The following is a 26,296-nucleotide window of genomic DNA, read 5'->3' as shown; positions in this document are numbered from 1 at the left end:
AGTATGTGTGTGACAGTGTGTGTCTGAGTGTGTGTGTGAGTGCTTGTGCTATTGTCTGTGAGTTTGTGTGAGTGAGTGTGTTCTTGTGTGTGTGTGGTGTGAGTGTGTATGTGAGTGAGTGTATGTGTGATTCTGTGTGGGTGAGAGTGTGTCTGAGTGTGTGTTTGTGTCTGAGTGTGTGTGAGACTGTGTGTGTGAGTGTGTCTGTGAGTTTGTGTGAGTGTGAGTGAGTGTCTGTGTGTTTGTGAAGAAGCTTTCTTCCGAGATTTCTGACATAAACACACTGTGTCCTATCATGGTTCATGGAAACAAGGTGAAACAGCCTCTTTCAAGCTTGTCAGATGTGTGCTTGTAAAATATTTCACGAAAAACCATTAGTGTTTGAGTGTTGTGAATGTATGTGAGTGAATGTATGTGAGTGGGTGTGTGTGTGTGTTTGAGAGCGAGTGCGTGAGAATGTGTGAGTGTGTGCGTGTGTGCCTGTGCCTGTGAGTGTGTGTGAGTGAGTTTGTGTGTGTGTGCGACTGTGTGTTTGAAAGGGAGTGTCTGTGTGTGGGTGGGTGTGAGTGAGTGAAAAACCATGAAAGGAAGGCACTAGAGCGCTGAGTCTGCGGCAAACGCCTTTTCAGCTCCTGAGAAGCACTTTTTGTACATGCATGCAGGGATTCACTGCAGGGATGCATGCAGTGTGTGAGTGTGATTGTGTCTATGTGTGAGTGAGTGAGTATGTGTGAGTGACGGTGTGTGTCTGAGTGTGCGTGTGCCATTGTTTGTGTGAGTGAGTGAGTGTGTGTTTGAGTGTATGTGTGACTCTGTGCGTGTGTGAGTGTGAGTGAGTGTCTGTGTGTTTTTGTGAAGAAGCTTTTTTCCGAGATTTCTGACATAAACACACTGTGTCCTATCATGGTTCATGGAAACAAGGTGAAACAGCCTCTTTCAAGCTTGTCAGATGTGTGCTTGTAAAATATTTCACGAAAAACCATTAGTGTTTGAGTGTTGTGAATGTATGTGAGTGAATGTATGTGAGTGGGTGTGTGTGTGTGTTTGAGAGCGAGTGCGTGAGAATGTGTGAGTGTGTGCGTGTGTGCCTGTGCCTGTGAGTGTGTGTGAGTGAGTTTGTGTGTGTGTGCGACTGTGTGTTTGAAAGGGAGTGTCTGTGTGTGGGTGGGTGTGAGTGAGTGAAAAACCATGAAAGGAAGGCACTAGAGCGCTGAGTCTGCGGCAAACGCCTTTTCAGCTCCTGAGAAGCACTTTTTGTACATGCATGCAGGGATTCACTGCAGGGATGCATGCAGTGTGTGAGTGTGATTGTGTCTATGTGTGAGTGAGTGAGTATGTGTGAGTGACGGTGTGTGTCTGAGTGTGCGTGTGCCATTGTTTGTGTGAGTGAGTGAGTGTGTGTTTGAGTGTATGTGTGACTCTGTGCGTGTGTGAGTGTGAGTGAGTGTCTGTGTGTTTGTGAAGAAGCTTTTTTCCGAGATTTCTGACATAAACACACTGTGTCCTATCATGGTTCATGGAAACAAGGTGAAACAGCCTCTTTCAAGCTTGTCAGATGTGTGCTTGTAAAATATTTCACGAAAAACCATTAGTGTTTGAATGTATGTGAGTGAATGTATGTGAGTGGGTGTGTGTGTTTGAGAGCGAGTGCGTGAGAATGTGTGAGTGTGTGCGTGTGTGCCTGTGCCTGTGAGTGAGTTTGTGTGTGTGTGCGACTGTGTGTTTGAAAGGGAGTGTCTGTGTGTGGGTGGGTGTGAGTGAGTGAAAAACCATGAAAGGAAGGCACTAGAGCGCTGAGTCTGCGGCAAACGCCTTTTCAGCTCCTGAGAAGCACTTTTTGTACATGCATGCAGGGATTCACTGCAGGGATGCATGCAGTGTGTGAGTGTGATTGTGTCTATGTGTGAGTGTGTTTCTGTTTGTGTGAGTGTTAGTGTCTGTGTGTGAGTGTGTCAGTGTGTGAGTGACGGTGTGTGTGTGTGTGTGAGTGCTTGTGCCATTGTCTGTGAGTTTGTGTGAGTGTGTCTGTGTGTGTGTCTGTGTGTGTTTGTGAAGAAGATTTCTGAACTAAACACACCCCTATCATGGTTCATGGAAACAAGGTGAAACAGCCCCTTTCAAGCTTGTCAGATGTGTGCTTAAGATTTCACTAAAAACCATGAATGGAGTCTGTGGCAAACGCCTTTTCAGCTCCTGAGAAGCACTTTTGATGTGTGCTTGTAAAATATTTCACGAAAAACCATTAGTGTTTGAGTGTTGGAGAGAATGTATATGCGTGGGTGTGTGTGTACTGTGTGAGTTTGAGAGCGAGTGCGTGAGAATGTGTGTGTGTGTGTGTGTGTGTGTGTGTGTGTGTGTGTGTGTGTGTGCCTGTGCCTGTGAGTGTGTGTGAGTGAGTTTGTGTGTGTGTGTGCGACTGTGTGTTTGAAAGGGAGTGTCTGTGTGTGGGTGGGTGTGAGTGAGTGAAAAACCATGAAAGGAAGGCACTAGAGCGATGAGTCTGCGGCAAACGCCTTTTCAGCTCCTGAGAAGCACTTTTTGTACATGCATGCAGGGATTCACTGCAGGGATGCATGCAGTGTGTGAGTGTGATTGTGTCTATGTGTGAGTGAGTGAGTATGTGTGTGTGTTTGAGTGTATGTGTGACTCTGTGTGGGTGAGAGTGTGTCTGAGTGCGTGTGTGTGTGTGAGTGTGAGTGAGTGTCTGTGTGTTTGTGAAGAAGCTTTTTTCCGAGATTTCTTACATAAACACACTGTGTCCTATCATGGTTCATGGAAACAAGGTGAAACAGCCTCTTTCAAGCTTGTCAGATGTGTGCTTGTAAAATATTTCACGAAAAACCATTAGTGTTTGAGTGTTGTGAATGTATGTGAGTGAATGTATGTGAGTGGGTGTGTGTGTGTGTTTGAGAGCGAGTGCGTGAGAATGTGTGAGTGTGTGCGTGTGTGCCTGTGTCTGTGAGTGTGTGTGACTGAGTATGTGTGTGTGCGACTGTGTGTGTTTGAGAGTGAGTGTCTGTGTGTGGGTGGGTGTGAGTGAGTGTGTACGTGTGAGTGACTGTGTGTGAGTGTTAGTGTGTGTGTGTATGTGGGTGAGTGTGTGTCTGTGAGTTTGTGTGTGTGTGAGTGTTCTCACATTTCTTACTTTGTTGGGTCCAGTCACCGGGAGCACACCAACGGTGTGGGGCCCAAAATCCCGGACTCCACAACGTTTTTTCATTTTTACATGCTCAGGATACTCCCCTGATATGCCTAATGTGTTCTTTTTTTTACTTGGCCAACAACTTAGCAAAAACTGGGTACGAGTGTGTGGGACCTGGGTACTCGAGCGCCCCCTAGGTAGATTTGGACCTGTCCAATGGTCCCGGAATGTAAGCTCAAACACACTCTTGTAATTTAAATAAAGTTTTATTGAATAATACGATGTCAGGTGGTTATTACGAGATTTGCTGCTGTGAGAGAAAGGAATTATGGATCTTCATCACGAGGTTTCACAGACAAAGGACCTGCTGTTATGAGTAAGAGGTGAGTTAAATTTCAGATTGTTCTTTTTTTTTTTATTAGGTTCCCAGTTACTTGCAGATATACTACAGTAATATACAAGGGGAAAGTATACATACTTATCACACGACAATATACCTCTTATATTGGGTACGCACTACACCGAGCCCCGTTGTGAGATTAGCTGTAGCGCTAGCGTTAGTAACAAATGCGGCTAGCGCTAGCATTAGCTACAGACACGGCTAGAGCTAGCGTTAGTAACCAACACGGCTAGCGCTAGCGTTAGTAACCAACACGGCTAGCGCTAGCGTTAGTAACCAACACGGCTAGCGTTAGCTACAAACATGGCTAGAGCTGGCGTAGGTTACATCACGGCTAGCGGACGCTAACCAGTGCTAGCCGTGTTTTTACTAATAAAGCGAATAGCGTATACATTTATTAATATTTAGTTATTTAAACTTATTTATTTATATATCAAACTGCGTAATTACACATCCGCTTTTAGGAGAATAATGTTTCAACCCAGACTGCTACAGTTTAATCAACCCAAACTCCTTCAGCCTACAAACACACAAGCTACTCAAACTACGTGGCGTGTTAACAAAAAACTCATTATCCTCCTTGTTTTGCTGTCAACCCATTTTACATTAAGAAGTGACTCTTTCCTTTTGATGTATCTCATTATTAAAGCCTTTATATTCAATTTTTCAATGTGTGAGAGTGTGTGTGTGTGCCTGTGTCTGTGAGTGTGTGTGAGTGAGTATGTGTGTGTGCGACTGTGTGTGTTTGAGTGTGAGAGTGTTTGTGTGAGTGTTAGTGTCTGTGTGTGTGTCAGTGTGTGAGTGAGTCTGAGTGTGTGTGTGTGTGAGTGCGTGTGCCATTGTCTGTGAGTTTGTGTGAGTGTGTGTGACACTGTGTGCGAGTGTGTGTGGGTGAGAGTGTGTCTGAGTGTGTGTTTTGTGTCTGAGTGCATGTGTGTGACTGTGTGAGACTGTGTTGTGTGTGAGAGACTGTGTGTGTGTGTGTGTGAGTATGTGTTTGAGAGTGTGTTTGTGTGTGTGTGTGTGTTTGTGTGTGTGTGAGTGTGTTTGTGAGTGGGTGAGAAGAAGCTTTCTTCCGAGATTTCTGACAGACACACTGTGTCCTATCATGGTTCATGGAAACAAGGTGAAACAGCCCCTTTCAAGCTTGTCAGATGTGTGCTTGTAAAATATTTCACGAAAAACCATTAGTGTTTGAGTGTTGTGAGTGAATGTATATGAGTGGGTGTGTGTGTACTGTGTGAGTTTGAGAGCGAGTGCGTGAGAATGTGTGAGAATGTGTGAGAGTGTGTGTGTGTGCCTGTGCCTGTGAGTGTGTGAGAGTGAGTTTGTGTGTGTGCGACTGTGTGTTTGAGAGGGAGTGTCTGTGTGAGGGTGGGTGTGAGTGAGTGAAAAACCATGAAAAGAAGGCACTAGAGCGCTGAGTCTGCGGCAAACACCTTTTCAGCTCCTGAGAAGCACTTTTTTGTACATGCATGCAGGGATTCACTGCAGGGATGCATGCAGTGTGTGAGTGTGATTGTGTCTATGTGTGAGTGAGTGTGAGTGTGTTTCTGTTTGTGTGAGTGTTAGTGTCTGTGTGTCAGTGTGTGAGTGAGTGAGTATGTGTGTGACAGTGTGTGTCTGAGTGTGTGTGTGAGTGCTTGTGCTATTGTCTGTGAGTTTGTGTGAGTGAGTGTGTTTTTGTGTGTGTGTGGTGTGAGTGTGTATGTGTGTGTGTGAGTGAGTGTATGTGTGATTCTGTGTGGGTGAGAGTGTGTCTGAGTGTGTGTTTGTGTCTGAGTGTGTGTGAGACTGTGTGTGTGTGTGAGTTTGTGTGAGTGTGAGTGAGTGTCTGTGTGTTTGTGAAGAAGCTTTCTTCCGAGATTTCTGACATAAACACACTGTGTCCTATCATGGTTCATGGAAACAAGGTGAAACAGCCTCTTTCAAGCTTGTCAGATGTGTGCTCATATAAGATTTCACGAAAAACCATGAAAGGAAGGCGCTAGAGCCCTGAGTCTGCGGCAAACGCCTTTTCAGCTCCTGAGAAGCACTTTTGTACATACATGCAGGGATTCACTCAAAACACATGCTGATACCTAGGATTGCATTAAAATGATCATACCACACACAAATCATCAGATTTTCGAGTATAAATCATATTTTTATCAACATATTGGCCTTTAATACAAACTATTATTTATTACATTATTTAGCATGAAATAGTGTAAAAAAGCTTTTTTCCGAGATTTCTGAAATAAACACACTGTGTCCTATCATTGTTCATGGAAACAAGGTGAAATAGCCCTTTTCAAGCTTGTCAGATGTGTGCTTGTAAAATATTTCACGAAAAACCATTAGTGTTTGAGTGTTGTGAGTGTATGTGAGTGGGTGTGTGTGTGTACTGTGTGTGTGTGTGTGCGACTGTGTGTGTTTGAGAGTGAGTGTCTGTGTGTGGGTGGGTGTGAGTGACTGTGTGTGTGTGAGAGTATGTGTGAGTGTGTCAGTGTGTCAGTGTGTGTGTGTCTGTGAGTGAGTGTGTGTCTGTGAGTGAGTGTGTGTCTGTGAGTGAGTGTGTGTTCTCACATTTCTTACTTTGTTGGGTCCAGTCACCGGGAGCACACCAACGGTATGGGGCCCAAAATCCCGGACCCCACAACGTTTTTTCATTTTTACATGCTCAGGATACTCCCCTGATATGCCTAATGTGTTTTTTTTTTACTTGGCCCACAACTTAGCAAAAACTGGGTACGAGTGTGTGGGACCTGGGTACTCGAGCGCCCCCTAGGTAGATTTGGACCTGTCCAATGGTCCCGGAATGTAAGCTCAAACACACTCTTGTAATTTAAATAAAGTTTTATTGAATAATACGATGTCAGGTGGTTATTACGAGATTTGCTGCTGTGAGAGAAAGGAATTATGGATCTTCATCACGAGGTTTCACAGACAAAGGACCTGCTGTTATGAGTAAGAGGTGAGTTAAATTTCAGATTGTTCTTTTTTTTTTATTAGGTTCCCAGTTACTTGCAGATATACTACAGTAATATACAAGGGGAAAGTATACATACTTATCACACGACAATATACCTCTTATATTGGGTACGCACTACACCGAGCCCCGTTGTGAGATTAGCTGTAGCGCTAGCGTTAGCTACAAACACGGCTAGCGCTAGCGTTAGTAACCAACACGGCTAGCGCTAGCGTTAGTAACCAACACGGATAGCGCTTTTGTCCATGTTGTGCAAAATTTATGATTTCGCTTATTTTGGGGTCGGGGCTACACATGACGTCACATGAATACCCGGTGGGTGCCAAAACTTTTGGACAAAGTGACTACTATTTCATGTCAAAACTGCAGTCATTATGAATTTCTACTTATTATACTGCATAGAACCCAACATAGCCTAGCGAGGCATAGCATAATGTAACCTAACATAGTTTAGCAGGGCATAGCATAACGTAACCTAACAAAGCCTGGTGAGGCATAGCATAACGTAACATAGCCTAGCAGGGCATAGCATTACGTAACCTAACATAGCATTACGTAAACTAACGTAGCTTATCAGGGCATAGCATAGCGTAACCTAACATAGCTTATCAGGGCATAGCATAACATAACCCAACATAGCTTAGCGAGGCATAGCATAACGTAACGTAACCTGGCCTAGCAGGGCATAGCATAACGTAACCTAACGTAGCTTAGCAGGGCATAGCATAACGTAACCCAACATAGCCTAGTGAGGCATAGCATAACGTATCATAACAGCCTAGCGAGGCATAATATAGCGCAATGTAACCCAACATAGCCTAGTGAGGCATAGCATAACGTATCATAACAGCCTAGCGAGGCATAATATAGCGCAATGTAACCTAACCTGGCCTAGCAAGGCACAGCATAACGTAACATAGCCTAGCAAGGCGTAGTCTACCTAGCATAACCTAGCATATCATAACGAGCTGGCATAGCAAGGCATATTGAGGCGTAGCATTACCTAGCATTATTACTAGGTAATCTAGCCTAGTATAGCAAGCATGGCATGACCCATCGTGACGAGCAATGCAAAGGTTATGCTATGATTTATCTTATAACATAGCATAACATACAATATAACATACATAGCATAGCCTAACTTAGGATAACAGACTGTACAACATGCCAGCCCTAAGGTCTCTTCCGGCTCAACAAACACAACATTGTACAGGAACATGCGCGCCGTATCGATTTACCATAAGTTCAAAGCGTCTTCAAACTTCCCCTTCGGCTCGAGTACAGTATACTAAAAGTAATCACGACTCTAATAGTGCCATATCGCGAACACAAAAGGAGATAGCTTTGCGGTTTAATCTCTAATAGCCGCCGAGTTTAACTCGCAGCAGCAATGCAGAGGAAACAGCCCCATCATAACTGGCATAGCAAGGCATATCGAGGCATAGCATTCTTAGCATGAGGTATTCTAGCCTAGCAAAGCAAGCATGGCATGACCCATCGTGACGTGCATAGCAAAGCATAGCACAACCTTATCTTATAACATAGTGTAACATACAATAATATAAACTCGCATAGCATAACCTGCATAGCTTAACGTAGCGTAGCTTAACAGACTTTACAACACGCCAGCCCTAAGGTCACTTCCATCTCAACAAACGCATCATTATACACGAAAATGCGCACCGTATTGATTTACCGTAAGTTCAAAGCGTCTTCAAACTTCCCTTTCGGCTCGAGTATACTAATAGTAATCACAACCTCTTATAGTTCCATATCACGAACACAAAAGGAGATACTCTAATTAGCTGCTGAGTTTAAATCGCAGCAGCAGCAAAGCAGAGGAAGCAGCCCACACAAAAGAAGATCGCTTGCGGTTTAAACTCCAAATAGCTGCTGAGTTTAATGCAGCAATGCAGAGGAAACAGCCAAGCAGACAGACTGAAAAAAGCATTTAAATAGGGCGCCCTGTTTGAAAGGGACCAATAGCATGCTTAGGAATCAGATCAGCTGATGGGCAGGGTTAGAAAATTGACATCAGCTGATAGCCGAGCTTGACCATGTGGCCTGCCTGAACTGACGCTGAACGCTAAATGATTGGCAAGGTTCACTGGTGCACCTAGTTTGATCCCAGAAATGAGCTACTTTACCACAAATTTCTGAAAAAGTTTCTCTTTATGGGGCTGCATTTTTACAGACTCATTAGTCCATGCTGATTCTGGTGCGCTGCCAAAAGAATCTAAAATAGACACACAAGCATCAGAACTGGACCACAGAGCAATGGAAGAAGATGACCTCTTCTGATGAACCATATTTTCTTTTACATTACCCGAATGGCTGGCTGCATGTGTATCACTTACCTGGAGAAGAGGTGACACCTCATGCTGGTAGACCAAGTACTTTCAGCAGGATATTGCATTCTACCACACAAAAATGTTTTAAGTAACATGACAGAGTTCAGAGTGTTGACTTAGCCTCCAAATATCCCGAATGTTAATGCAATTGCGCATCCAAACAAGTCAATTTAATAGACACCCCACCTTACAGCTTACAAGACTTAAAGTTCAGCTGCCAATGTCTTGATGCCAGATACCACATCACATGTTCAGAGCTGTTCATGGCCATTCTGACACAAAGGGGATTTACACAATATTAAGCCAATGGTAAACAATGTCATTCCTGTTATTTGTGTATTAATGTTTTTATATATATATAACTATAACACAAATAATAAAGAGAGTTAAGGTCTCTGTTATACTAACTTGGTTTTATGTAATTCAGCTTTTAACCTCTAGATGGCACAATGAACACGTTGCTGTATAACGGTTGCCAGTACTGTAAAAACCCTGGCAGGAACCTGACATTAAATTTACAGACTTTAGTTTTTCCTATTTTTTTCAGTTTGAATGTTTTTTTTAAGTCTCTTTCCACTTAACAGGTTAATTCCCACTCTTAAATGGCTAAAGCCAAAATAATGATGCAGGCTAACAGCAATCACTGTTAATAAATGTATATATGCTATTCTTTTATGCTTAGAAGAGTCAAGATGTTTATTCAGTTAATTGCATTTAGTGTGGTACAAGAAAAAAAAATACAATGCACAGCTCCTGAACTTACATGTCTTCCAAATTAATAAATAGCCCTAAAATTACCAAGTGATTATAAGAACATTTGGTGAGGGTGGCCTGAAACAAAACACATGAGCAAAACATTGTTGCATCACCTTACAAATTAACAAACAACTGCATGTTGATTTAATGAAACATACAATATAGATTACAGTAAACCCTGATATTTTCTGAAAGTATTTTTTGATTTTTATTTATGAGCATGGTGGGTGACGGAGCAGAGCACTGCCACCTCATATATATCCAGAGTCCCCAGTTCAATTCTGAACTAGGGTCACGGTCAGTGTGGCATTTCATTTATGTTCTCCCAGTGTCTGTGTGGATTTTCTTCACACTTCCAAAAGACATGACTGAGTACATGAGTAGGTGGATTGGCTATGCTAAATTGCCTCCAAGTGTGAATGCATGCACATGAAAAAATGAATAATGAGCAAGGCTTTGTTTCTCTCGTTCATTCATTCATTCAAACTGCTTCATTCTTGTCAGGGTCATCCTGATCCTGGGAACACTTGGCTTCAGGTGGGAATACAAACTGGTTGAGATGCAATTTTGTTGCAGGACACCAAGCACACACATTTACAATCTCACTCTCGTCTTGGGAAGGTTTACTGTAGCTGATCCATGTTCTGAAATGTTTTCGATGAATGTGAGACTGGTGAACCCAGAGTAAACAGGCACAGGAACAAAAGGAAAACTCAAGCAAAGCGAGTTAATATGAGAAATGTAGTTCTTCAAAGTGCTTAACACTTCATGCTGTTTCTTTATTCCTGATACCTTTCACATCACTAACTATCATTCAACATATGAAAGAAGCCAAAGCTTAACCCTCCATGAAGATTTCTTCTTCCATAATTTAGATAATCCTTTCCGTAATAATTTAAAAAACAAACAAACAAAAAAAACATTGGTGAACACATCAACCACCACATCTGTTTATCGTGTTATGTTTATTTATTACTGAATGTTACACTTTTCTTTTGTATTAATTCTCCCTGTTAATCTCAGTAAAATTCAAAGAGTTTTGCTATTCAGTTAAATATTACTAAACTGCTACTAAACTACTACTACTACTAAATATAATAATAATAGTAAATTGCACTGACCCAATATCCATGAGGGACAAAACCTTTAGCACCACTAGCTGATAATAGGTGTGGGTGTGAGCTTTGGAGACAAAATACAGTGTCTATGCTTGCTGTCTGAAGAAAATAGCTGGCAGCATCATCAGAGACAAACACAACATGGATACTAATTGACCTGCAATCATGTAGCAAGAGATTCAGTCCTTCACATGTGATCAACCCTCCCCCCCCCCTTTTCTCCAGACTGTCAATGTACACATGAGAGCAGAGTTACTTTACATATTTATTTTTTATTATCTTGCTGCTCACATCTATATAAACAATGTACATTTTTTTGCTTTGATGTGTTTTATGATATCAAGTATTATGGTAATAAATTTTTTATAATACACGAACATACCTGGCAACCCTGATTTAGTGGTCGTATGAATGCAACGTGTCGTCTTTCCGGAAGTGTGCATCTTGGTTTAGACTCGTGTTCCTCCATTTCTCGATACATTGTCCTTAATGTTCGAAGTATGAATTTAAGTTTGAGCTGGAAAGACAGACTTTATCTGCACGGTTGTGTTGCACTGACTATAATGCAGAAAGCGTCAGGATTAAACAAACAGCTAGAACATTATTAGCTGTCCAGCTAACAGCCCCAGGTTGGTATAAGGGCTCGTTATACGTTTATGTGTTCATTTTAACCGTGTTGCAGTTTAAAACATGAATAATACAAAAATATATTTGTTATGACCGTTTTTGGCCACTGTTATTATCACTATTAGTTGGTTTTCAACACGTCACATACAGCGATAGTAGAAATAATCAAGGAAATGATATTGCATGAATAGTCATGACTGGCAGATTTGGTTACCATAGAGATGACAGCTGAGAAGGATGGTCTATTTGAGGATCCAAGCTTTTCAGCGGATGACTCCGCCCTCTTCTCGGACTACACCACGCCCCTTTCTCGTCTCACCGGCAAAGTCACTTGGCTCCGCCCAGAGGTAATCTTATGTAACACTGAAAGCTCTCACCTTGTGTCCTAAATCTGTGTTTGTGTGTGTGTGTGTGTGTGTGTGTGTGTGTGTGTATTTTGTATGTATTTTGTATGATGTGCAACCTTTGGATACCAACCTATCCGTTGCAAGGTTACCTGAAGACATTTGTTATGTTACATTCTATATATTTTGAGTAAAACAAGCCAGGCATTCAAGTCTTTCAAATCTTAAAGGCTTAATTGATGGTAATTGATGATAATGATGGCTGTATGGCTTAATAGTGACCTGTATAAAGGGGGCTGTATTAATGATAAGATATATATCTCATTGCGACTTATTCATTAACAATAACTAAGTATATTTCACTATATTGATAATGCACTGTGATAAATTAATATTAATAATTCATATCTCTTACTCGTATCTCGTAGATGCCTATTTATTATAAAACTTCAAAAAGATTTTATAATTAATAGCTAAGTAGTAAGCGTGTTGATGTAGACAAAAATAATGACCTAATTGTTTCCTGTCTTTGGGACATAACCATATATTATATATAAGCATATATACGTATTTTGAAATATACGCAGTAAAAAAGGACAGTTTTTTGTGCTTTGCCATGTTACTGCTGTATACTTTCTAGCAGATGTTGAATCTGTGCCATGATGATGCCAGATATAAAAAAAGTTTTAATTTTTGCACAGCAAATCTGTAAGAGTCCATTACTCTTCCCTGATGACTATACTGAGGCACACCCAAAGCAAGGCATTCTAGGAGATTGCTGGTTGCTGTGTGCTTGTACCATGCTGCTGAAGAAACGCTGTCTGCTGGATCAGGTAAACACAAACACACAGATCCAAATACACAAAAAATAACCTAGAGAGAAATATTTTTCTGATGTCATTTTGATATGATGTAGAATATTGATTTTGTTAACTATAACTGAGTTGGAAGAAAAGGATTTTTGTGTTTTCAGGTGGTGAGAATCATAGAAATATTTTCTTGCGCATATGGCACACTTATCGGCAAGGTTTTTCACCTATTCTTGCTCTATTTTTATTTTTTATTTTTTGCTTGCCACATTTTGTGTAGAGACCAAGAGATCCCTGCAGTTTCTAAAATGCTTAAAATAGACTATCTGGTAGCTAAAATCATGCCACAATCCAGTCACCAAGATCAGAAATTTTCTTTATTATAATGTTTGATGTGAACATTAATTGAAGCCCTTGACCTGTACTGTATGTACATGATTTTTTGAACTGTCACATGATTAGCTGCTTAGATAATCACATAAATAAATGGGTTTATATGTGTTCCTAATAAAGTGAATGTAATACATATAATTAGCAATATTAATTATGCATACCGGCACCTCTAAAATCATGCTAGTAGATGGATTGCCTTAAGTCAGTTGCCCCTAGGTGTGAATGAGTGTATGAGTGTGTGCATAATGCCCTGTTGTGGACTAGCATCGGTGTTGTATAAAGTACTAGAAAGCAATACTTGAGTAAAAGTACAAGTATCGTACTAGAAAAAGACTTTGGTAGAAGTGAAATTCACCTTTTAAAATATTACTCAAGTACAAGTCTTAAAGTATCTGATATATACTGTACTTAAGTATCAAAAGTAATTTTCTGATATTTAATGTATTTAAGTATTTGAAGTAAAAGTAAAAAGTAAAATTTCAGTGATTTTCGGTAGGCATACAGTAAGACCAGGGGCGGTTCTAGGATTTCATCTTTAGGGGGTTTTAGCCCTCAGTGAGAATTTAAAACAAGAAGAGTTTTATATTATATAATATATGACTACACAGTAAGCCAAAAGTTATGGTATTATTAAATGGCAAAAGTGGACACCAAAATTTTATGCATTATGTAATGAAGCCAGTCTTGAATCAAATCAGTTCATGTATGTGTGCATTCTCTACAAATAGTGTGTCCAATGAATGCAGTCATTAATATAAAAATATTCAGACAAAGACCAAATCAATAAATGTTATTTTTTCAGTATTGATACATTAATATTTTGTTTGTGCTATCAACTCTGGTAATAAGAATAGTGCTTTCCGCAGATTAACGTTATAGATAAACGCCACCAGCTCTCACTGCGCATGCATGCCGTGCGTGCCTGTGCTTCTCCATAGAGTGTGCGGAGCGTAATGTAATCTAGGAGCATTGATTCGCCAAACCTCCCTTATTGCAGTCTCACACATTTCTTCTGATTTTATTTTGTAGTAACGAGTAACGAAGATGCTTATTGGAAATATAACGGAGTAAAAGTATACATTTTATCTAGGAAATGTAGTGGAGTAAAAGTGAAAGTTGACAGAAATTTAAATAGCGAAGTACAGATACGTGAAATTTCTACTTAAGTACGGTAACGAAGTATTTGTACTTCGTTACATTACAACACTGACTAGCATCCCATCCATGGTGTATTACTGTCTCATGTGTTTTCAGGATAGATACACTGTGACCCTGACCAAGTTAAAGCAGTTTCTGGTTTTAAAGTTAAAGCAGTAACTTTTTTAATGTGTTTAATAATGTGTGGATGGCGCTATGCTGTCCTCACAGTTTCTAAGCTTGGGTCACTCTCTGTGTGAAGTTAATTGTAGTATGTTCTTACATTGTCCACATGGGTTTCATCCAGTTTTTTTGGTATCCTAGGCGCTCTCCATTTTTTCCCACTTCTGGAAACATGCCAGTAAGTTGACTAGTTAGTTTAAGTTGCCCTAAAGGTGTAAAGGAGTGTATTCACCTGTTACATTGCAATTGAAAGTCTTATTCCCAGTTTGCCATGTGTTATCTGATTAAGCTCTGGAACTGCCTCAATCATAACCACGTAAAGATGAATTACCACAGTAATGAAACACATTACTGAAGATGAATGAATTAATTTGTTAAAATTGAAAGTGCTGTTTCTTCCTAAATCAGCTGCTGGAAATGAGACTGTTTATGAGTGTGTGCATGATTGATCTAGGTGATGCCCCCTGGACAGTGTGTGTGGGGACAGAGAGGTTACACTGGTCAGTTCCGGTTCCAGTTTTGGAGGAATGGCCATTGGACAGAAGTTCGGATCGATGATCGTCTGCCCTGCATAAACAAAGCACCCTGTTTCTCTCACTGTCATAACCCCATGGTTTTCTGGGTAGCATTGTTGGAAAAAGCATACGCAAAGTGAGTGCTATTGGGATGCTCATTCAATGAATTAGAAATATTATTATTCCATATTTATCCTAACAGCCTTAATTCATGTTGATAATCATCAAACACACACAAGTCAAACACACTTAAACTTATCTTTTCTGATTCAATGCTTTTGTATCCAACAAGTTTTATATACAAATGATATACATTACCATGAGTATATGGAGTTTAAGGGTGAGGATTTCTTATTTCTTGTCTATTTACACTATGCCCAAATGTTTTTGTACAAATTACAATCACACCAAAATGTGCTTTGTGAACATCCCATTTCAAATTTATACCAATCCAGTTAATCTCCCAGGCTTTCTGTGTGGTCAGTGTTTGTTTAGTGCACAGGGCATTGCCATGCTGGAACAGGTTTGGCCCCTTTGGTCTAGTAAAGAGAAGTTTTCTCTCTCTCTCTCTCTCTCTCTCTCTCTCTCTCTCTCTCTCTCTCTCTCTCTCTCTCTCTCTCTCTCTCTCTCTCACACACACACACACACACACACACACACACAGTGCCACTGGTTTCACATGCCATCATATTTATCATAGATCAATTTTTCTTAACCTCTGCAGTAAATTTCACAATCCAGAGTCTCTCTCTCTCTCTCTCTCTCTCTCTCTCTCTCTCTCTCTCATTATATAGTATAGTGTACACAAAATTACACAAAAATACACAAAAGTACACAAAAATATTTTGCTTGTCTGTCTTTTTTTAAAGGCTTCATGGCTCATATGAGCATTTGTGGGCTGGACAAGTGTGTGAGGCAGTGGTGGATCTGAGTGGAGGTGTGGCTGAACGCTGGAGTTTAACAAAATCTGTGGACACACCAGGAGGAAGGAGCTTGTTCTCAGACCTCTCACAGGAAATGAGGAAGCAGAGTTATATAAGTTGCTGTGTACACGAAACACCTATAGGTGAGCAGGATAATCGCACAAATAATCAAGTTTCAATTGGATAAGGTTGTTTTAGAGCACAGATCGTAGGTAGTATGTTAACAGAAATCAAACGTGTCTTTCTGTCTTATTAAAGCTGTGTACTAATAAGTAATTTACTCCAAAATTTTCATTAAGATGTTCCTTAGGAATATTACATAAAGAAACATCAAACATTTATTTGACCATTTACCATTTTATTTAGAGTCACACATTTATTTGCTGGGTGTGGGATTTTTTTTTTTTTTCTCTATTTTCTGAGAAGTATTAGACCTAACAAGTCCCCTTGTGAGTTCAGGTTTACTGTAGATAACGTGCATATTAGCGTAAATACGCTTCCCGACTTGGAAATTTAGACAAAATATTCAGCATAAAACTTTATGCAGAACTTAAAATAAGAAGATATTTCTACTATAGAAAAAGTACCTTACATTTCTATATTTTTCATGTTTCACCAATTACACCCTGCCCAACACTGCAAATTTGAAGAGGAGGGTTCTGAAACTGATTTGTTTCCTGTGTTTCTCACTTCGGAAGGCCCGGTGCATAATTTATTCAGAATTCCTGAAGCGACGGAAAGACACAAAGTGTGGCAAAATCTTACGAAGACCACAATTGCACCTGCAAATTACGACGATGCAAATTTGCTCCCGTTCGAGACAGAACCAATCAGATGGCCACTTGCAAGTGAATGGTAGCAGGCGTGTTTACATGATGGCTACTACTAACTACACTATCATCATGGCAAGACAGTTGACTAACTTGAATGCCATTCCGGCTTTGACTTTGCGATTTCGTGATTCCTATTAGGGAGTACAGTAGCCTACCTTTCATGAAGATGAAGGGTACAATACTAAACAATACTGAGAGCAAAAGAGTATTTTACTCAGCTCCAAGCAAGGAAGAGATTGTATTGTACTCATGGTTTAAAGAAAATCATCTAAACCCCTGGAATTGTGTAAATGTGAGAAAATATTGGTGGCTGGGGGACATAGCTCTGAGGAGCAGGTTTTAATGGGATTGACTCCATCTAGACACCATTGGACCTTTGCTGCTTCTTACCATTCTTTCTAGTGCCTCACTTTTTTTGCATTTGTATAATTTTGAGCAGAACAGGTTAATCTCTTCATAATCTCAGTGTAGGATGGAATTGGGTGAGTTAATTAACCCACTAGTAAAGAGGATAGAAGCAGTGCAAATAGCAATGAAAAAGGTCAGAAGCATAGTGAATGGCTAAAATGTTGGCAAGATTCATTCTTAATAAACAATAATACATGTAACACGAGGTCATGTCCATGTATTGTATCCTAATAGAATCATCATGATTGGCCTAACCTCAAAACCTGTTAATATGTTACATCCTCCTTCATCTCTTGCAGACCAGATGTGTGCAATATCTTTGATACTGATGTATTATTTACCTAATGGTCTCTCTGACCAGATGTCTTCAATCATAGTCATCTACTTTTGAAGGATACCCATATTTTGGCAGGCTGTGTGTAATGATCCCTGCTTCCCCTCTCCTGTCTACCAGAGGGACCCCTCACTTGATTTATATTTAGCGCTCCTGGGTTGAAGGCGACTTTTTGGTTGAAGGGTTTTTATATATTTTGCACACCAAAATGATAGCACAGTGTTGTTAGTTTTTACTACTTCCCAAGTTTTACATGTCGATTGCTTGACTGTGTATGGATCATTGTCTGTTTCTTTGACCACGTATTTCTTGGATTTTGTGTATTTCTGGATTTGTTTGCATCACTGACTGTCTTTTCTGTGCTTTTTTGGATTACTGGGTGTATTACAGCCCTGCTTTTTTCTTAGTGTTCCATGAATGTACTCAAGACATTTTCTGGGACCTACTGAACTCATGCGTTATCCTGTGCCATGACCTATGAGGATCTCATTAACCAAGTGTGCATTGTGCGCTCCTGCCTCTTGCTGAACCAACTAGTGGTCAGAGCAGAGAAATGTAAGATCCACCGGGACGCCATCACTCTCCTGGGGTATATCATCAACCAGCAAGGGGTGGAGATGAACAGTAGCAAGGTGCGGGCCACTCGGTGATAGCCCACTCTTTTCATCATGAAGGCCTGCGAGCTGATACCCTTTAAAAGCCTCCCAGGTAAAGATGCCCCACCCACCACACCAACCTGGAGAATGGGTATGGTTGTCTACCCATAACTGAAGACTGAACTCCCATTGTAAAAGGCTTAATCCTCAAATCATTGGACCTTCAAGGTGATTCACTCATAAAAGAATTCCACAGAGCTCACCCTGATTGCCCAGCACCCAGATCAAGGGGGCAACCCTGTAAACAAATGAGGGGGCTATTTAATGATTCCTGCTCGCCAATGGGACTCTCTCACGAATATTGAGTGCTTCCAGGTTGAAGGCCACTTCCTGCATTATTGCAAAGAATTTTTGGTTCTTACTAATTACCGAGCCATTGTTTGCCTGTGTATCGATTATTGCCTGATTCTTTGATTACACATTTCTTGGATTTTGTGTATTTCAGGACTTGTTCAGTTGTTCACTTGTTCTCTCTGTTTTAGGATTACTGCCTGTTTTACAACATTTTGGATTTGTCTGCCTTGTGTTTATTGAGCATCACATATGGCTTTTATACCGATTTTATACCGTAACACTGTGGGTTGTGCCATGCACTTTACACTTCTCTAAGAAGAGCATAACTGTGCTCCGGGTATCTTCAAAGCCATGGAAATATTTTTATAATCTTGTTAACTGCTGTGATTCCACAGAGATGTTAAGTGTCTTTGAAGGCTAGTGTTTTCATGAAAAATGTTTTTCATGTTTAAATTGTATTATATAAACCAAGGTACTGTAGTTGTTCATTTTTAAATAATTTTAGAAATATTTTTATTGTTTGTGTACTCCAATATTATTAGCATATTCCATCACAATAATTTTGTAAAACAACATTTTGTACAGCTACAGTAACAAGCAATGCTCATAAAATTTTCAGTGGCCACCAATCGTCTTAGGGTACTTCAGTTTTTTTTTTTTATGTTTTTTTTTTTTTTTAACACAGAATGCTTATTTATTCATCAGTACACCTTTGAGGATTAAATGTCAGTTCTAACATATTTTGGAACACATTTAAATACATCTTTAACAAATGTGACCCTCTCAAAGCCTTCATGGATATAACAGCCAAAGCTAAGTAAAAAACAGACGATGGAACATTATGAAAGAATTTGATAAATACAGTACACATAATTGCATGATTAAACATTAATATCTAAAACACAAAAAATGCATTCTAAATATCTTACCCTGTTGCAGTTTCTGTTTGGGCTATCTATTTAACATCAACTTTGTTTTGTCAATTTAATAGACATATTTTGTTGCAAATACATCATATCCAAAGCAACTTCACAGAAAAAAACTCAAATTTTGTCTTATGTTCTTTCTTCGGTTACAACAAATTTGTAGCTTCTTCAGTGGACTTCAAAATACAAAACAACCTGAATTTATATAAGAATTAGACATTAGAATTTACATTAGAATTTGTCTTTGCTGGTTAAGTCGGTATGGGAGGGGAAGGTGGGAAAAAAATTTACTTGTTATTTGAGGATCCTGTGCTCTCACCACTGTGGCCTAGATACAATTATCAGTCAGGGAACCAACCCAGCCACCGAGGTGTTAACTCAGCGCCGATCCCAAACCCAGATAAAATGGGATTGTTCCTCCAGGAAGGGCATCCTTTGTAAAACCTGTGGCTGGGATGACCCACTGTAGTGACCTGCAGTGATCAGCCAAAAGAAGCAAACAACAATGACTGTTCTATTATTTAACTTAATTTTATATCAATTAATGCAGAAATTTCAGGCTAATTCACAGATAATTTTAAGTTGCAATGATCAACATATTAACATAATATATAAAAATAATTCCTGCCACTTAAAAAGGTTATTAGAGGTCCCTCGTGTATAGCTGTAGTTTATTTTGTCTTTTCACTGTCTTTTTGGTAGGTTCCCCTGAGCAGAGTCAGTTCCATGCTTTGAGTGTAATGGAATGGAAAACTGTGAAAACCAGTGCTGGAGCAGAGGTGCAACTGCTGCAGATACGCAACCCATGGGGCAGGAGGTGCTGGGAAGGAGCCTGGACTGAAAAGTGGGGGCTGTATTTTCCACAATATGGGACATTTTTGGCATGTTTGCTGAGTCTTGTAATTTCAAGCTGTTATATTTTTTTCCCCAATTTGCAGTGAGCTATTTGCTAAAAATACATGAAATAAAATCACATGCTTGATTATCACAACACAGTTGTTGTTATACAGAGGCAATACCTTTAACAATAATAATGTTAACTTAATAAAGTAACTTGGAACGTTTTCTTGAGGAACATGATCTAAACCATGTTGTCACAGTCAATTCACTCTAAAAGTTAATTATTTATTGATCTCAAAGGCTTAAAGACAACAGTAATGTAATTTCTAGCCTATCTCTGACCAACAAAACAATTGGCTATTGTAATGCAGTTGTACATGTAATACCTCACAACCTCTTCATTCCTTTCTCTGTCTCCTATACACACATTAGAGGAGCAGGGTGGACTTTGCTGGATCCCTCATGGTCTGCAGATCTGTTGGGCTGCACAAAGGATGGGGAATTCTGGGTAGATGAGATGGAATTTCAGCAAAAATTTGACGAAGTTACTGTAGGATACCCAGTCAATGAGGATCATCATCTTCAGAGCATATACACAGGTACCCACAACATGTTTGTTTCTTATGTTCTGTTCAATACAGACATGTAACAACCATTCTACTGTCAGATCTTGTTTTTGTCTGCAGTGCTATACTTTTGTAGTTTATTGCAAACACTTGCATTGCAAATGAAGCTTCAAATGATCATTCAAGTAAACACATGTCCAAGCATTAAAAAGTCTAAATATGTTTTTCTTTGCACAGGATCATAAACTAGACTGAATTTATTAAGTTCAAGTAGCCTGCCTCAGTGTGGTTGTGGTTTCAACTGCTGTCTTTGTATCTTTTTAATTTTTATAGGGTCTTTCTTGACTTACACCCAGCAGCTAAGCGGCTCCTGGGTCAGAGGCCACTCAGCAGGGGGTTGCCGTAACAACAGTACCTACAGCAGCAATCCCAAATTCTGGTTAAAGGTTAAGGAAGGAGGAGAGGTACTCATGTCACTCCTGCAGCATGGACCATGGAGCTCAATGTACAATTCCCAGAAAGGGCAATCACTTGGCAACACACATCAGCACTCATTCTATCAGGCCATTGCACTGCATGTTTGGAAGGTTTGTGGTAAAAATTGTCTTATTGCATTCCTCTAAGACATGTTATATTTCCCCTGTTATATTTCATCTTTAACCGGTCTCTTCTGTCTAAGAAATTATATAAGTGTCTATGAAGTAGTTTCTATTGTTCTTTTTGGTCATATTTCTTTCTCGCACATATTTCTTTCTCACTTTTAGTAGTTCATTTGGCCACTCGATCAAACACAGATTTGGAATATCCATTGTGTGATTTCATGATTTGTTTTTGCTTTTACAGGTGGACAAAAAGCGCTTTAACTTGATGCGGACACTTAACTCGACACCTTGTGCGTCCTCATGCACACACACATATGAACGTGAGGTGGTGGTACATGCACACTTAAGTGCTGGGTTCTATCTGCTTGTGCCCAGCACCTTCCTGCAGGGAGCACAGGGGCACTTCCTTCTCCGAGTGCATTCTACCTGCCCCACTTACCTTAGGTGTGCATGTTTTTTTTAAAAAATTTTTTATCTATTAAATTAACTTATACAATATAGTCTTTTGATTCTAAGTGTCCTCTGGAAATTTGTGAAGTTTACTGTTTTTACCAAAAGTTTCCCATTATAAATCAACAGATTTCTTTCACACTCTTTGCAGTGCAGTAAAGGTGAGTGTGCAGCAGGAGTCTGTAGGTGGAGCATGGGAGATGTCAAGTGTGAGAGGCTGTTGGACAGTTGGCTCTACAGCTGGAGGAGGTCGGAACTTCCCATCACATGGGCAAAATCCTCATGTTCCCCTCATAGTGACTTATGACCCTGGGGGGACAAATGTTAGTCTCACGCTGTGCCAACATAGCCCAGAGAACACACTTCATGCCATTGGCTTTCATATTTATAAGGTCAGTATTGGGGTGGGGGCTAGACTGAATATATATCAATATGTTTGATATAATACACAGAATTTATTAAAATATTATAATACAAATAGCTAAACCCAACAGCACGTTCAGAGAGACATGCAATTTTGTTTAGTCCTACATGTACAAACGTTTAGTATATAAGTCTATGATACAGCTTAAGCAAGCATCTAGCAAGCAATTTTAATATTTGGTATGAATATTAGTCATTCACAAATTATTCATATGTTGTTGTTTGTGTTTCCTGCATACTTTGTGCCTACAATCCAACATTTATCTAATCATTAAACTATGCTGATTTACATATATTTACAGGTACTGTATGTATATGTTCTGTATTACACTACAAATATCTCTACACTATGATTATGGAATTGCAGCTCAAGTTTCTCTTGCTTTTTGACTGACACCAACAGAAACCACTGTAAATAAATGGCACACTTAGTGCAATGTCAAGTCAAGTCAAGAAGCTTTTGTCATTTCAACCATGTATAGCTCTTTAGTACACAGTGAAATGATACAACGTTCCACAGGGTTCAGAGCTACACAAAACAACACAGAACTAAGTGCAATACACAGTACCACATAAAGTGCATGTGTGCAAATTTGTGCAATACAGAAGACAAGACAGACAGTACAATACTACAAACAGACACAGACCAGTACACAATTGCTGTAGTGAGTGCAAGTAAAAATATGCTATGAGTTCAAGTTTCTTTATTTGTCATTTCGCTACATGTTGAGACATGCAGTGGAACGAGATGTGTATTTTCAGGGGTGACAGTGTGACAAAGTGCATTGTTGTCAGAGTGCATTTATCAAATCTTGCACTGATGCAGCTGCTCAGCTCACTCTTGGTAGTCTTTCTGTAGAACATAGTGGAGGGGGTAAGTAATGGGCTTTCTTCAGGCTTCCTAGTAAAATAAATTCACTTCTGAGTTTTACTAGTGATTAACCTGGTATTGAGGAAACAGTTGAGGTTCTTCCTCTAAGTTGAACATAAAGAATTTGGTGCTCTTGACGACATTTACGGAGGGAGGATCGATCAGTGTTCAGTGTACTCTCCTGATGTCTACAACAATTTCTTTGGTTTTTCCTGTATGCTGATTGGTAACTGAATGATTAAAAAAAAAAGGAATCTGATTCATATATAATCATATAGTATTACAAGAGTCCATGCAGTGTAAATATAAATTGTTAAAGTTAAAACTCACCCAGTAATAGACCAGTTACTTGACTGAAAGAATCAACTAAAGGCATAAACCCATATCTTAACACAGTGCAATAACATTCCCCTTTGACAGACGTGCTCTTTCTGTCTTAAAAAAATTAAGCTCTCTAAAAACCATGTCAAAATATGAAGGCAGCATTTGACACACTGTTAAAAGTCATATGTGACAATGTGTGTCTGTGTAGGTTATCGGTGAAGCAGACTGCATGGTGATCTCGGGTACAGTGTGCCCTGTGGTGAGTTGTGTTCCACACGCTCACTCTCAGGAAGTCAGTGTCCAGTGTAGGCTGCCCCCTGCTGACTACATCATTCTGCCCTCCACTTACCAGCCAGACTGTGGTGCAGAATACACACTCACCATCATGCGGAAAATACCAAGGTATACACACTTACAAATTATCTAATACAAACTTTAATTAACTAACACTAACTAAAAGATGATTGTTTTAAAACACCGGTCTACAAGGAGAAAGTCTAGGAAAATTAAGTCCTGAGTGTTAATTGACTCCAGTTTCCAAGATACAGCTTCAAGTCAAAATGGCATCAAAATAATTCTAAAAAAGGAAGGGGATGTATGAGATTATGCTTCATAACGTTTCTGCACAATGTGATATAGTCATCACATTTTAGGGGATACCAATATATTTTTTTTCCAAAAAAAAAATTCCATGTAACATTTTCTTGCTTTTTTCCAGTAAAAGTGCCATCATACTGCACTTTTTAGATGTAAATGTTAATGTTGAATTGTTATTTACATTGTTTACACAGTTTCGATGCATCTCCTCTGAGGGAAAATATCATGTGACCGTTCCTTGTTGACATTCCTAGAGAAGCTATGAAGCATCATGATCAGACATCCCCCCCTCTCTTGTAAATCAAATCAAAATATTTAAGAATTAGCATATTTTAACTCAGAGGTCAATAATTTCCCAAACTTTGTAGACCAGTGAAACCTGTGTACCTTGTAAAGGTTGGACAAATCAAATTCATTCATCAAACTTCTATATTGTAGCCAAAGAAGCCTATGGATCCTGACTAGACTAAACATGGTACTGTAGCTACTGTAATAATGTAATAACCTAAGGTTGCTTGTTAGTCAAGTTTGTTAATATTGACTAAAGGAAACACACTAATATATGTCTGAATATCACAATTACAAAGATTTTTGCAAAAGCCACTATTCAATTTAAAAGCAGCAGTTCTTTTTTTTTTTTTTAAATAAGCTGTGGTTTTCTTTTCTTGTAGCACACCCAAAACATATTAAACTATGGTTAGCATCAATATGTAATTGTGAGTGTGTTACTTCTGTGCACAGGAATTTTATTTGGCCAGGTTCATATTTAATTTTTTTTTCCTTAGTATGAATGATTATTCTAGAGACAGTTTTATATGAAAATTTTAAGAGGTCCCTTTGCTCAAACTGTAGGATTTTGCTCTGAATGTACGTTTTCACCCTGTTCACAGACATTGTTACACGTTTTTTGTTGGTATTGTGTGTTTGCAGGAAAGCAATAAGCTGTCAAGAATCTTTGGGACAAGCAATTCAAGAGGTGAGTACAGTTTAAAGCACTGGATATCACATATATTTCTGTTCAACTGCATTGAAATAATTAATGTAACATAAAAGATTTTCATTGTTAGTTAGATTAGGGGTGTGCAAAATAGAATGTTTTTTCTTAAAATTTGCTATAATTTCTTTATTACAGTATTTCTTTTTCAGAACCGTTTCCCAGTTTACAACACAACTGTTTATCAGTAATTGTTTACTGTTAGGGCGTAAGCTCTGAATCAATCAATTTAAGTGCTTAAACCAATAAAAATCTTGTACACTTCTATCCTGGCACAGTACAAAAAATGATAAGTGAACTCTTAAGTAGTGCAAAAAGTAGCAAATTCTAAACATTATACACATATATTGCACATACTGAATACTGACGAACTTGCAGGTGTTGACCTGCTCCTTGGTCTTTTTGATGTTCAGATGTTTGCTGTTCAACTTTATCTGTGCACACCTTTTCTCTCTAAGCTGCCTCATCTTTATCAGTGATTAGAACACAAAGTCTTTTACTATGATATGACTACAGTTACACAATTTGTTGCTAGAAGACTTTCTTATTGCATTATACTGTGATACCAATATACTATCCCACCCTTATTGTAAACCAGAAATGCTGTTTTTTCTTTATTTTTCAGACATCTCATGTCTCTGTTATGGGGCTGTAGTGTTTTGGACTGGGTGCTCTTTCTGTCTCCAGCTTTCTGCTGACGTAAGTCATTTGACACTGGCCGTAGATGAAAGCAAATGAGTTTATGTTGCATTTTGTACATCTTGTCTCTAATGAAAGCCGATGGCACTCTGCCCTGTCATCTAATAGGAGCTATTGAAGCTGCCGCTCATGCCATGGTCTCTTTCAAGGTTTTTACAAGCACTGTGCTGCCATACAATGATCAGTTGAAACAAAGTGTCCCACCATCAAGAACAAAGAAATCACTCAGGGAGAGAGTTACCGGCTGACCCATACAGAGCTGGTGTGCCTGGTTTGAGAGAGAGAGAGAGAGAGAGAGAGAGAGAGAGAGAGAGAGAGAGAGAGAGAGAGAGAGTGGCAAATAAGAGAGTTCATTCCTTCTCAAGTGGCTGTTTTAGAACAGCACATTTTTATAGCCCAAATAGGTCACATACTATGTTGTAATCATTTGAGCAAATTTTAGTGTGTTACAGACCTAACACACCTAAACATTCTGTTGGGTAAAATAAATGTCTGCTGTCATCTTCCATTTGCTCTGCACGTAAATTGTGTGTTTGTGTTTACAATTTAATAAATAAACTCCTGCAAAAACACATTTGTGTTTTAATTATTTTGCTACTTGTTTTTTCTTTTCTTTGACTTACCTGGTTCATGCTGATTTTACAAAAAAATAAAACATTTCATAAGGCTTTACACAATACTTGAATGTATTCCTATCATATAAAACTGTGGAATTATTAAAAACATTGTTTTAATAAGTTTTATCATGCAAAGAACGTCATTTTTAATCATATTAAAAACCTTTATTTATCACTGCAGAAAAATCAAGGA

The 26,296-nt window shown here is 39.3% G+C and overlaps 1 protein-coding gene across 6 annotated transcripts; it reads left to right on the top strand.

The window, feature by feature from the left end:
• Positions 1 to 11,116: 11,116 nt before the first annotated feature.
• On the top strand, positions 11,117 to 26,058 carry capn10 (calpain 10). 6 transcript variants are annotated; one of them, XM_047806229.1, is made up of 14 exons: positions 11,121 to 11,367; positions 11,570 to 11,712; positions 12,411 to 12,542; positions 14,686 to 14,882; positions 15,616 to 15,812; positions 19,823 to 20,057; positions 20,393 to 20,559; positions 20,860 to 21,113; positions 21,370 to 21,572; positions 21,730 to 21,970; positions 23,405 to 23,598; positions 24,724 to 24,769; positions 25,413 to 25,486; positions 25,595 to 26,058. In XM_047806229.1, exons 2-13 carry the CDS (start codon positions 11,587 to 11,589, stop codon positions 25,440 to 25,442), a joined length of 2,022 nt encoding a protein of 673 aa, XP_047662185.1. In that variant the 5' UTR covers positions 11,121 to 11,367; positions 11,570 to 11,586; the 3' UTR covers positions 25,443 to 25,486; positions 25,595 to 26,058. The 6 variants fall into 6 exon arrangements, 5 of the variants coding, with proteins under 5 accessions (XP_047662185.1, XP_047662184.1, XP_047662183.1 ...); XM_047806228.1 differs by having other exon boundaries at positions 11,557 to 11,712; XM_047806226.1 differs by having other exon boundaries at positions 11,122 to 11,367; positions 11,585 to 11,712.
• Positions 26,059 to 26,296: the final 238 nt, after the last annotated feature.

This window comes from Tachysurus fulvidraco, chromosome 22 (genome assembly GCF_022655615.1).
Source record: "Tachysurus fulvidraco isolate hzauxx_2018 chromosome 22, HZAU_PFXX_2.0, whole genome shotgun sequence".
NCBI classification, from domain to species: domain Eukaryota; kingdom Metazoa; phylum Chordata; class Actinopteri; order Siluriformes; family Bagridae; genus Tachysurus; species Tachysurus fulvidraco.
The sequence above is the reverse complement of the archived record's forward strand: the minus strand, read 5'-3'. Positions and strand labels throughout refer to the sequence as shown.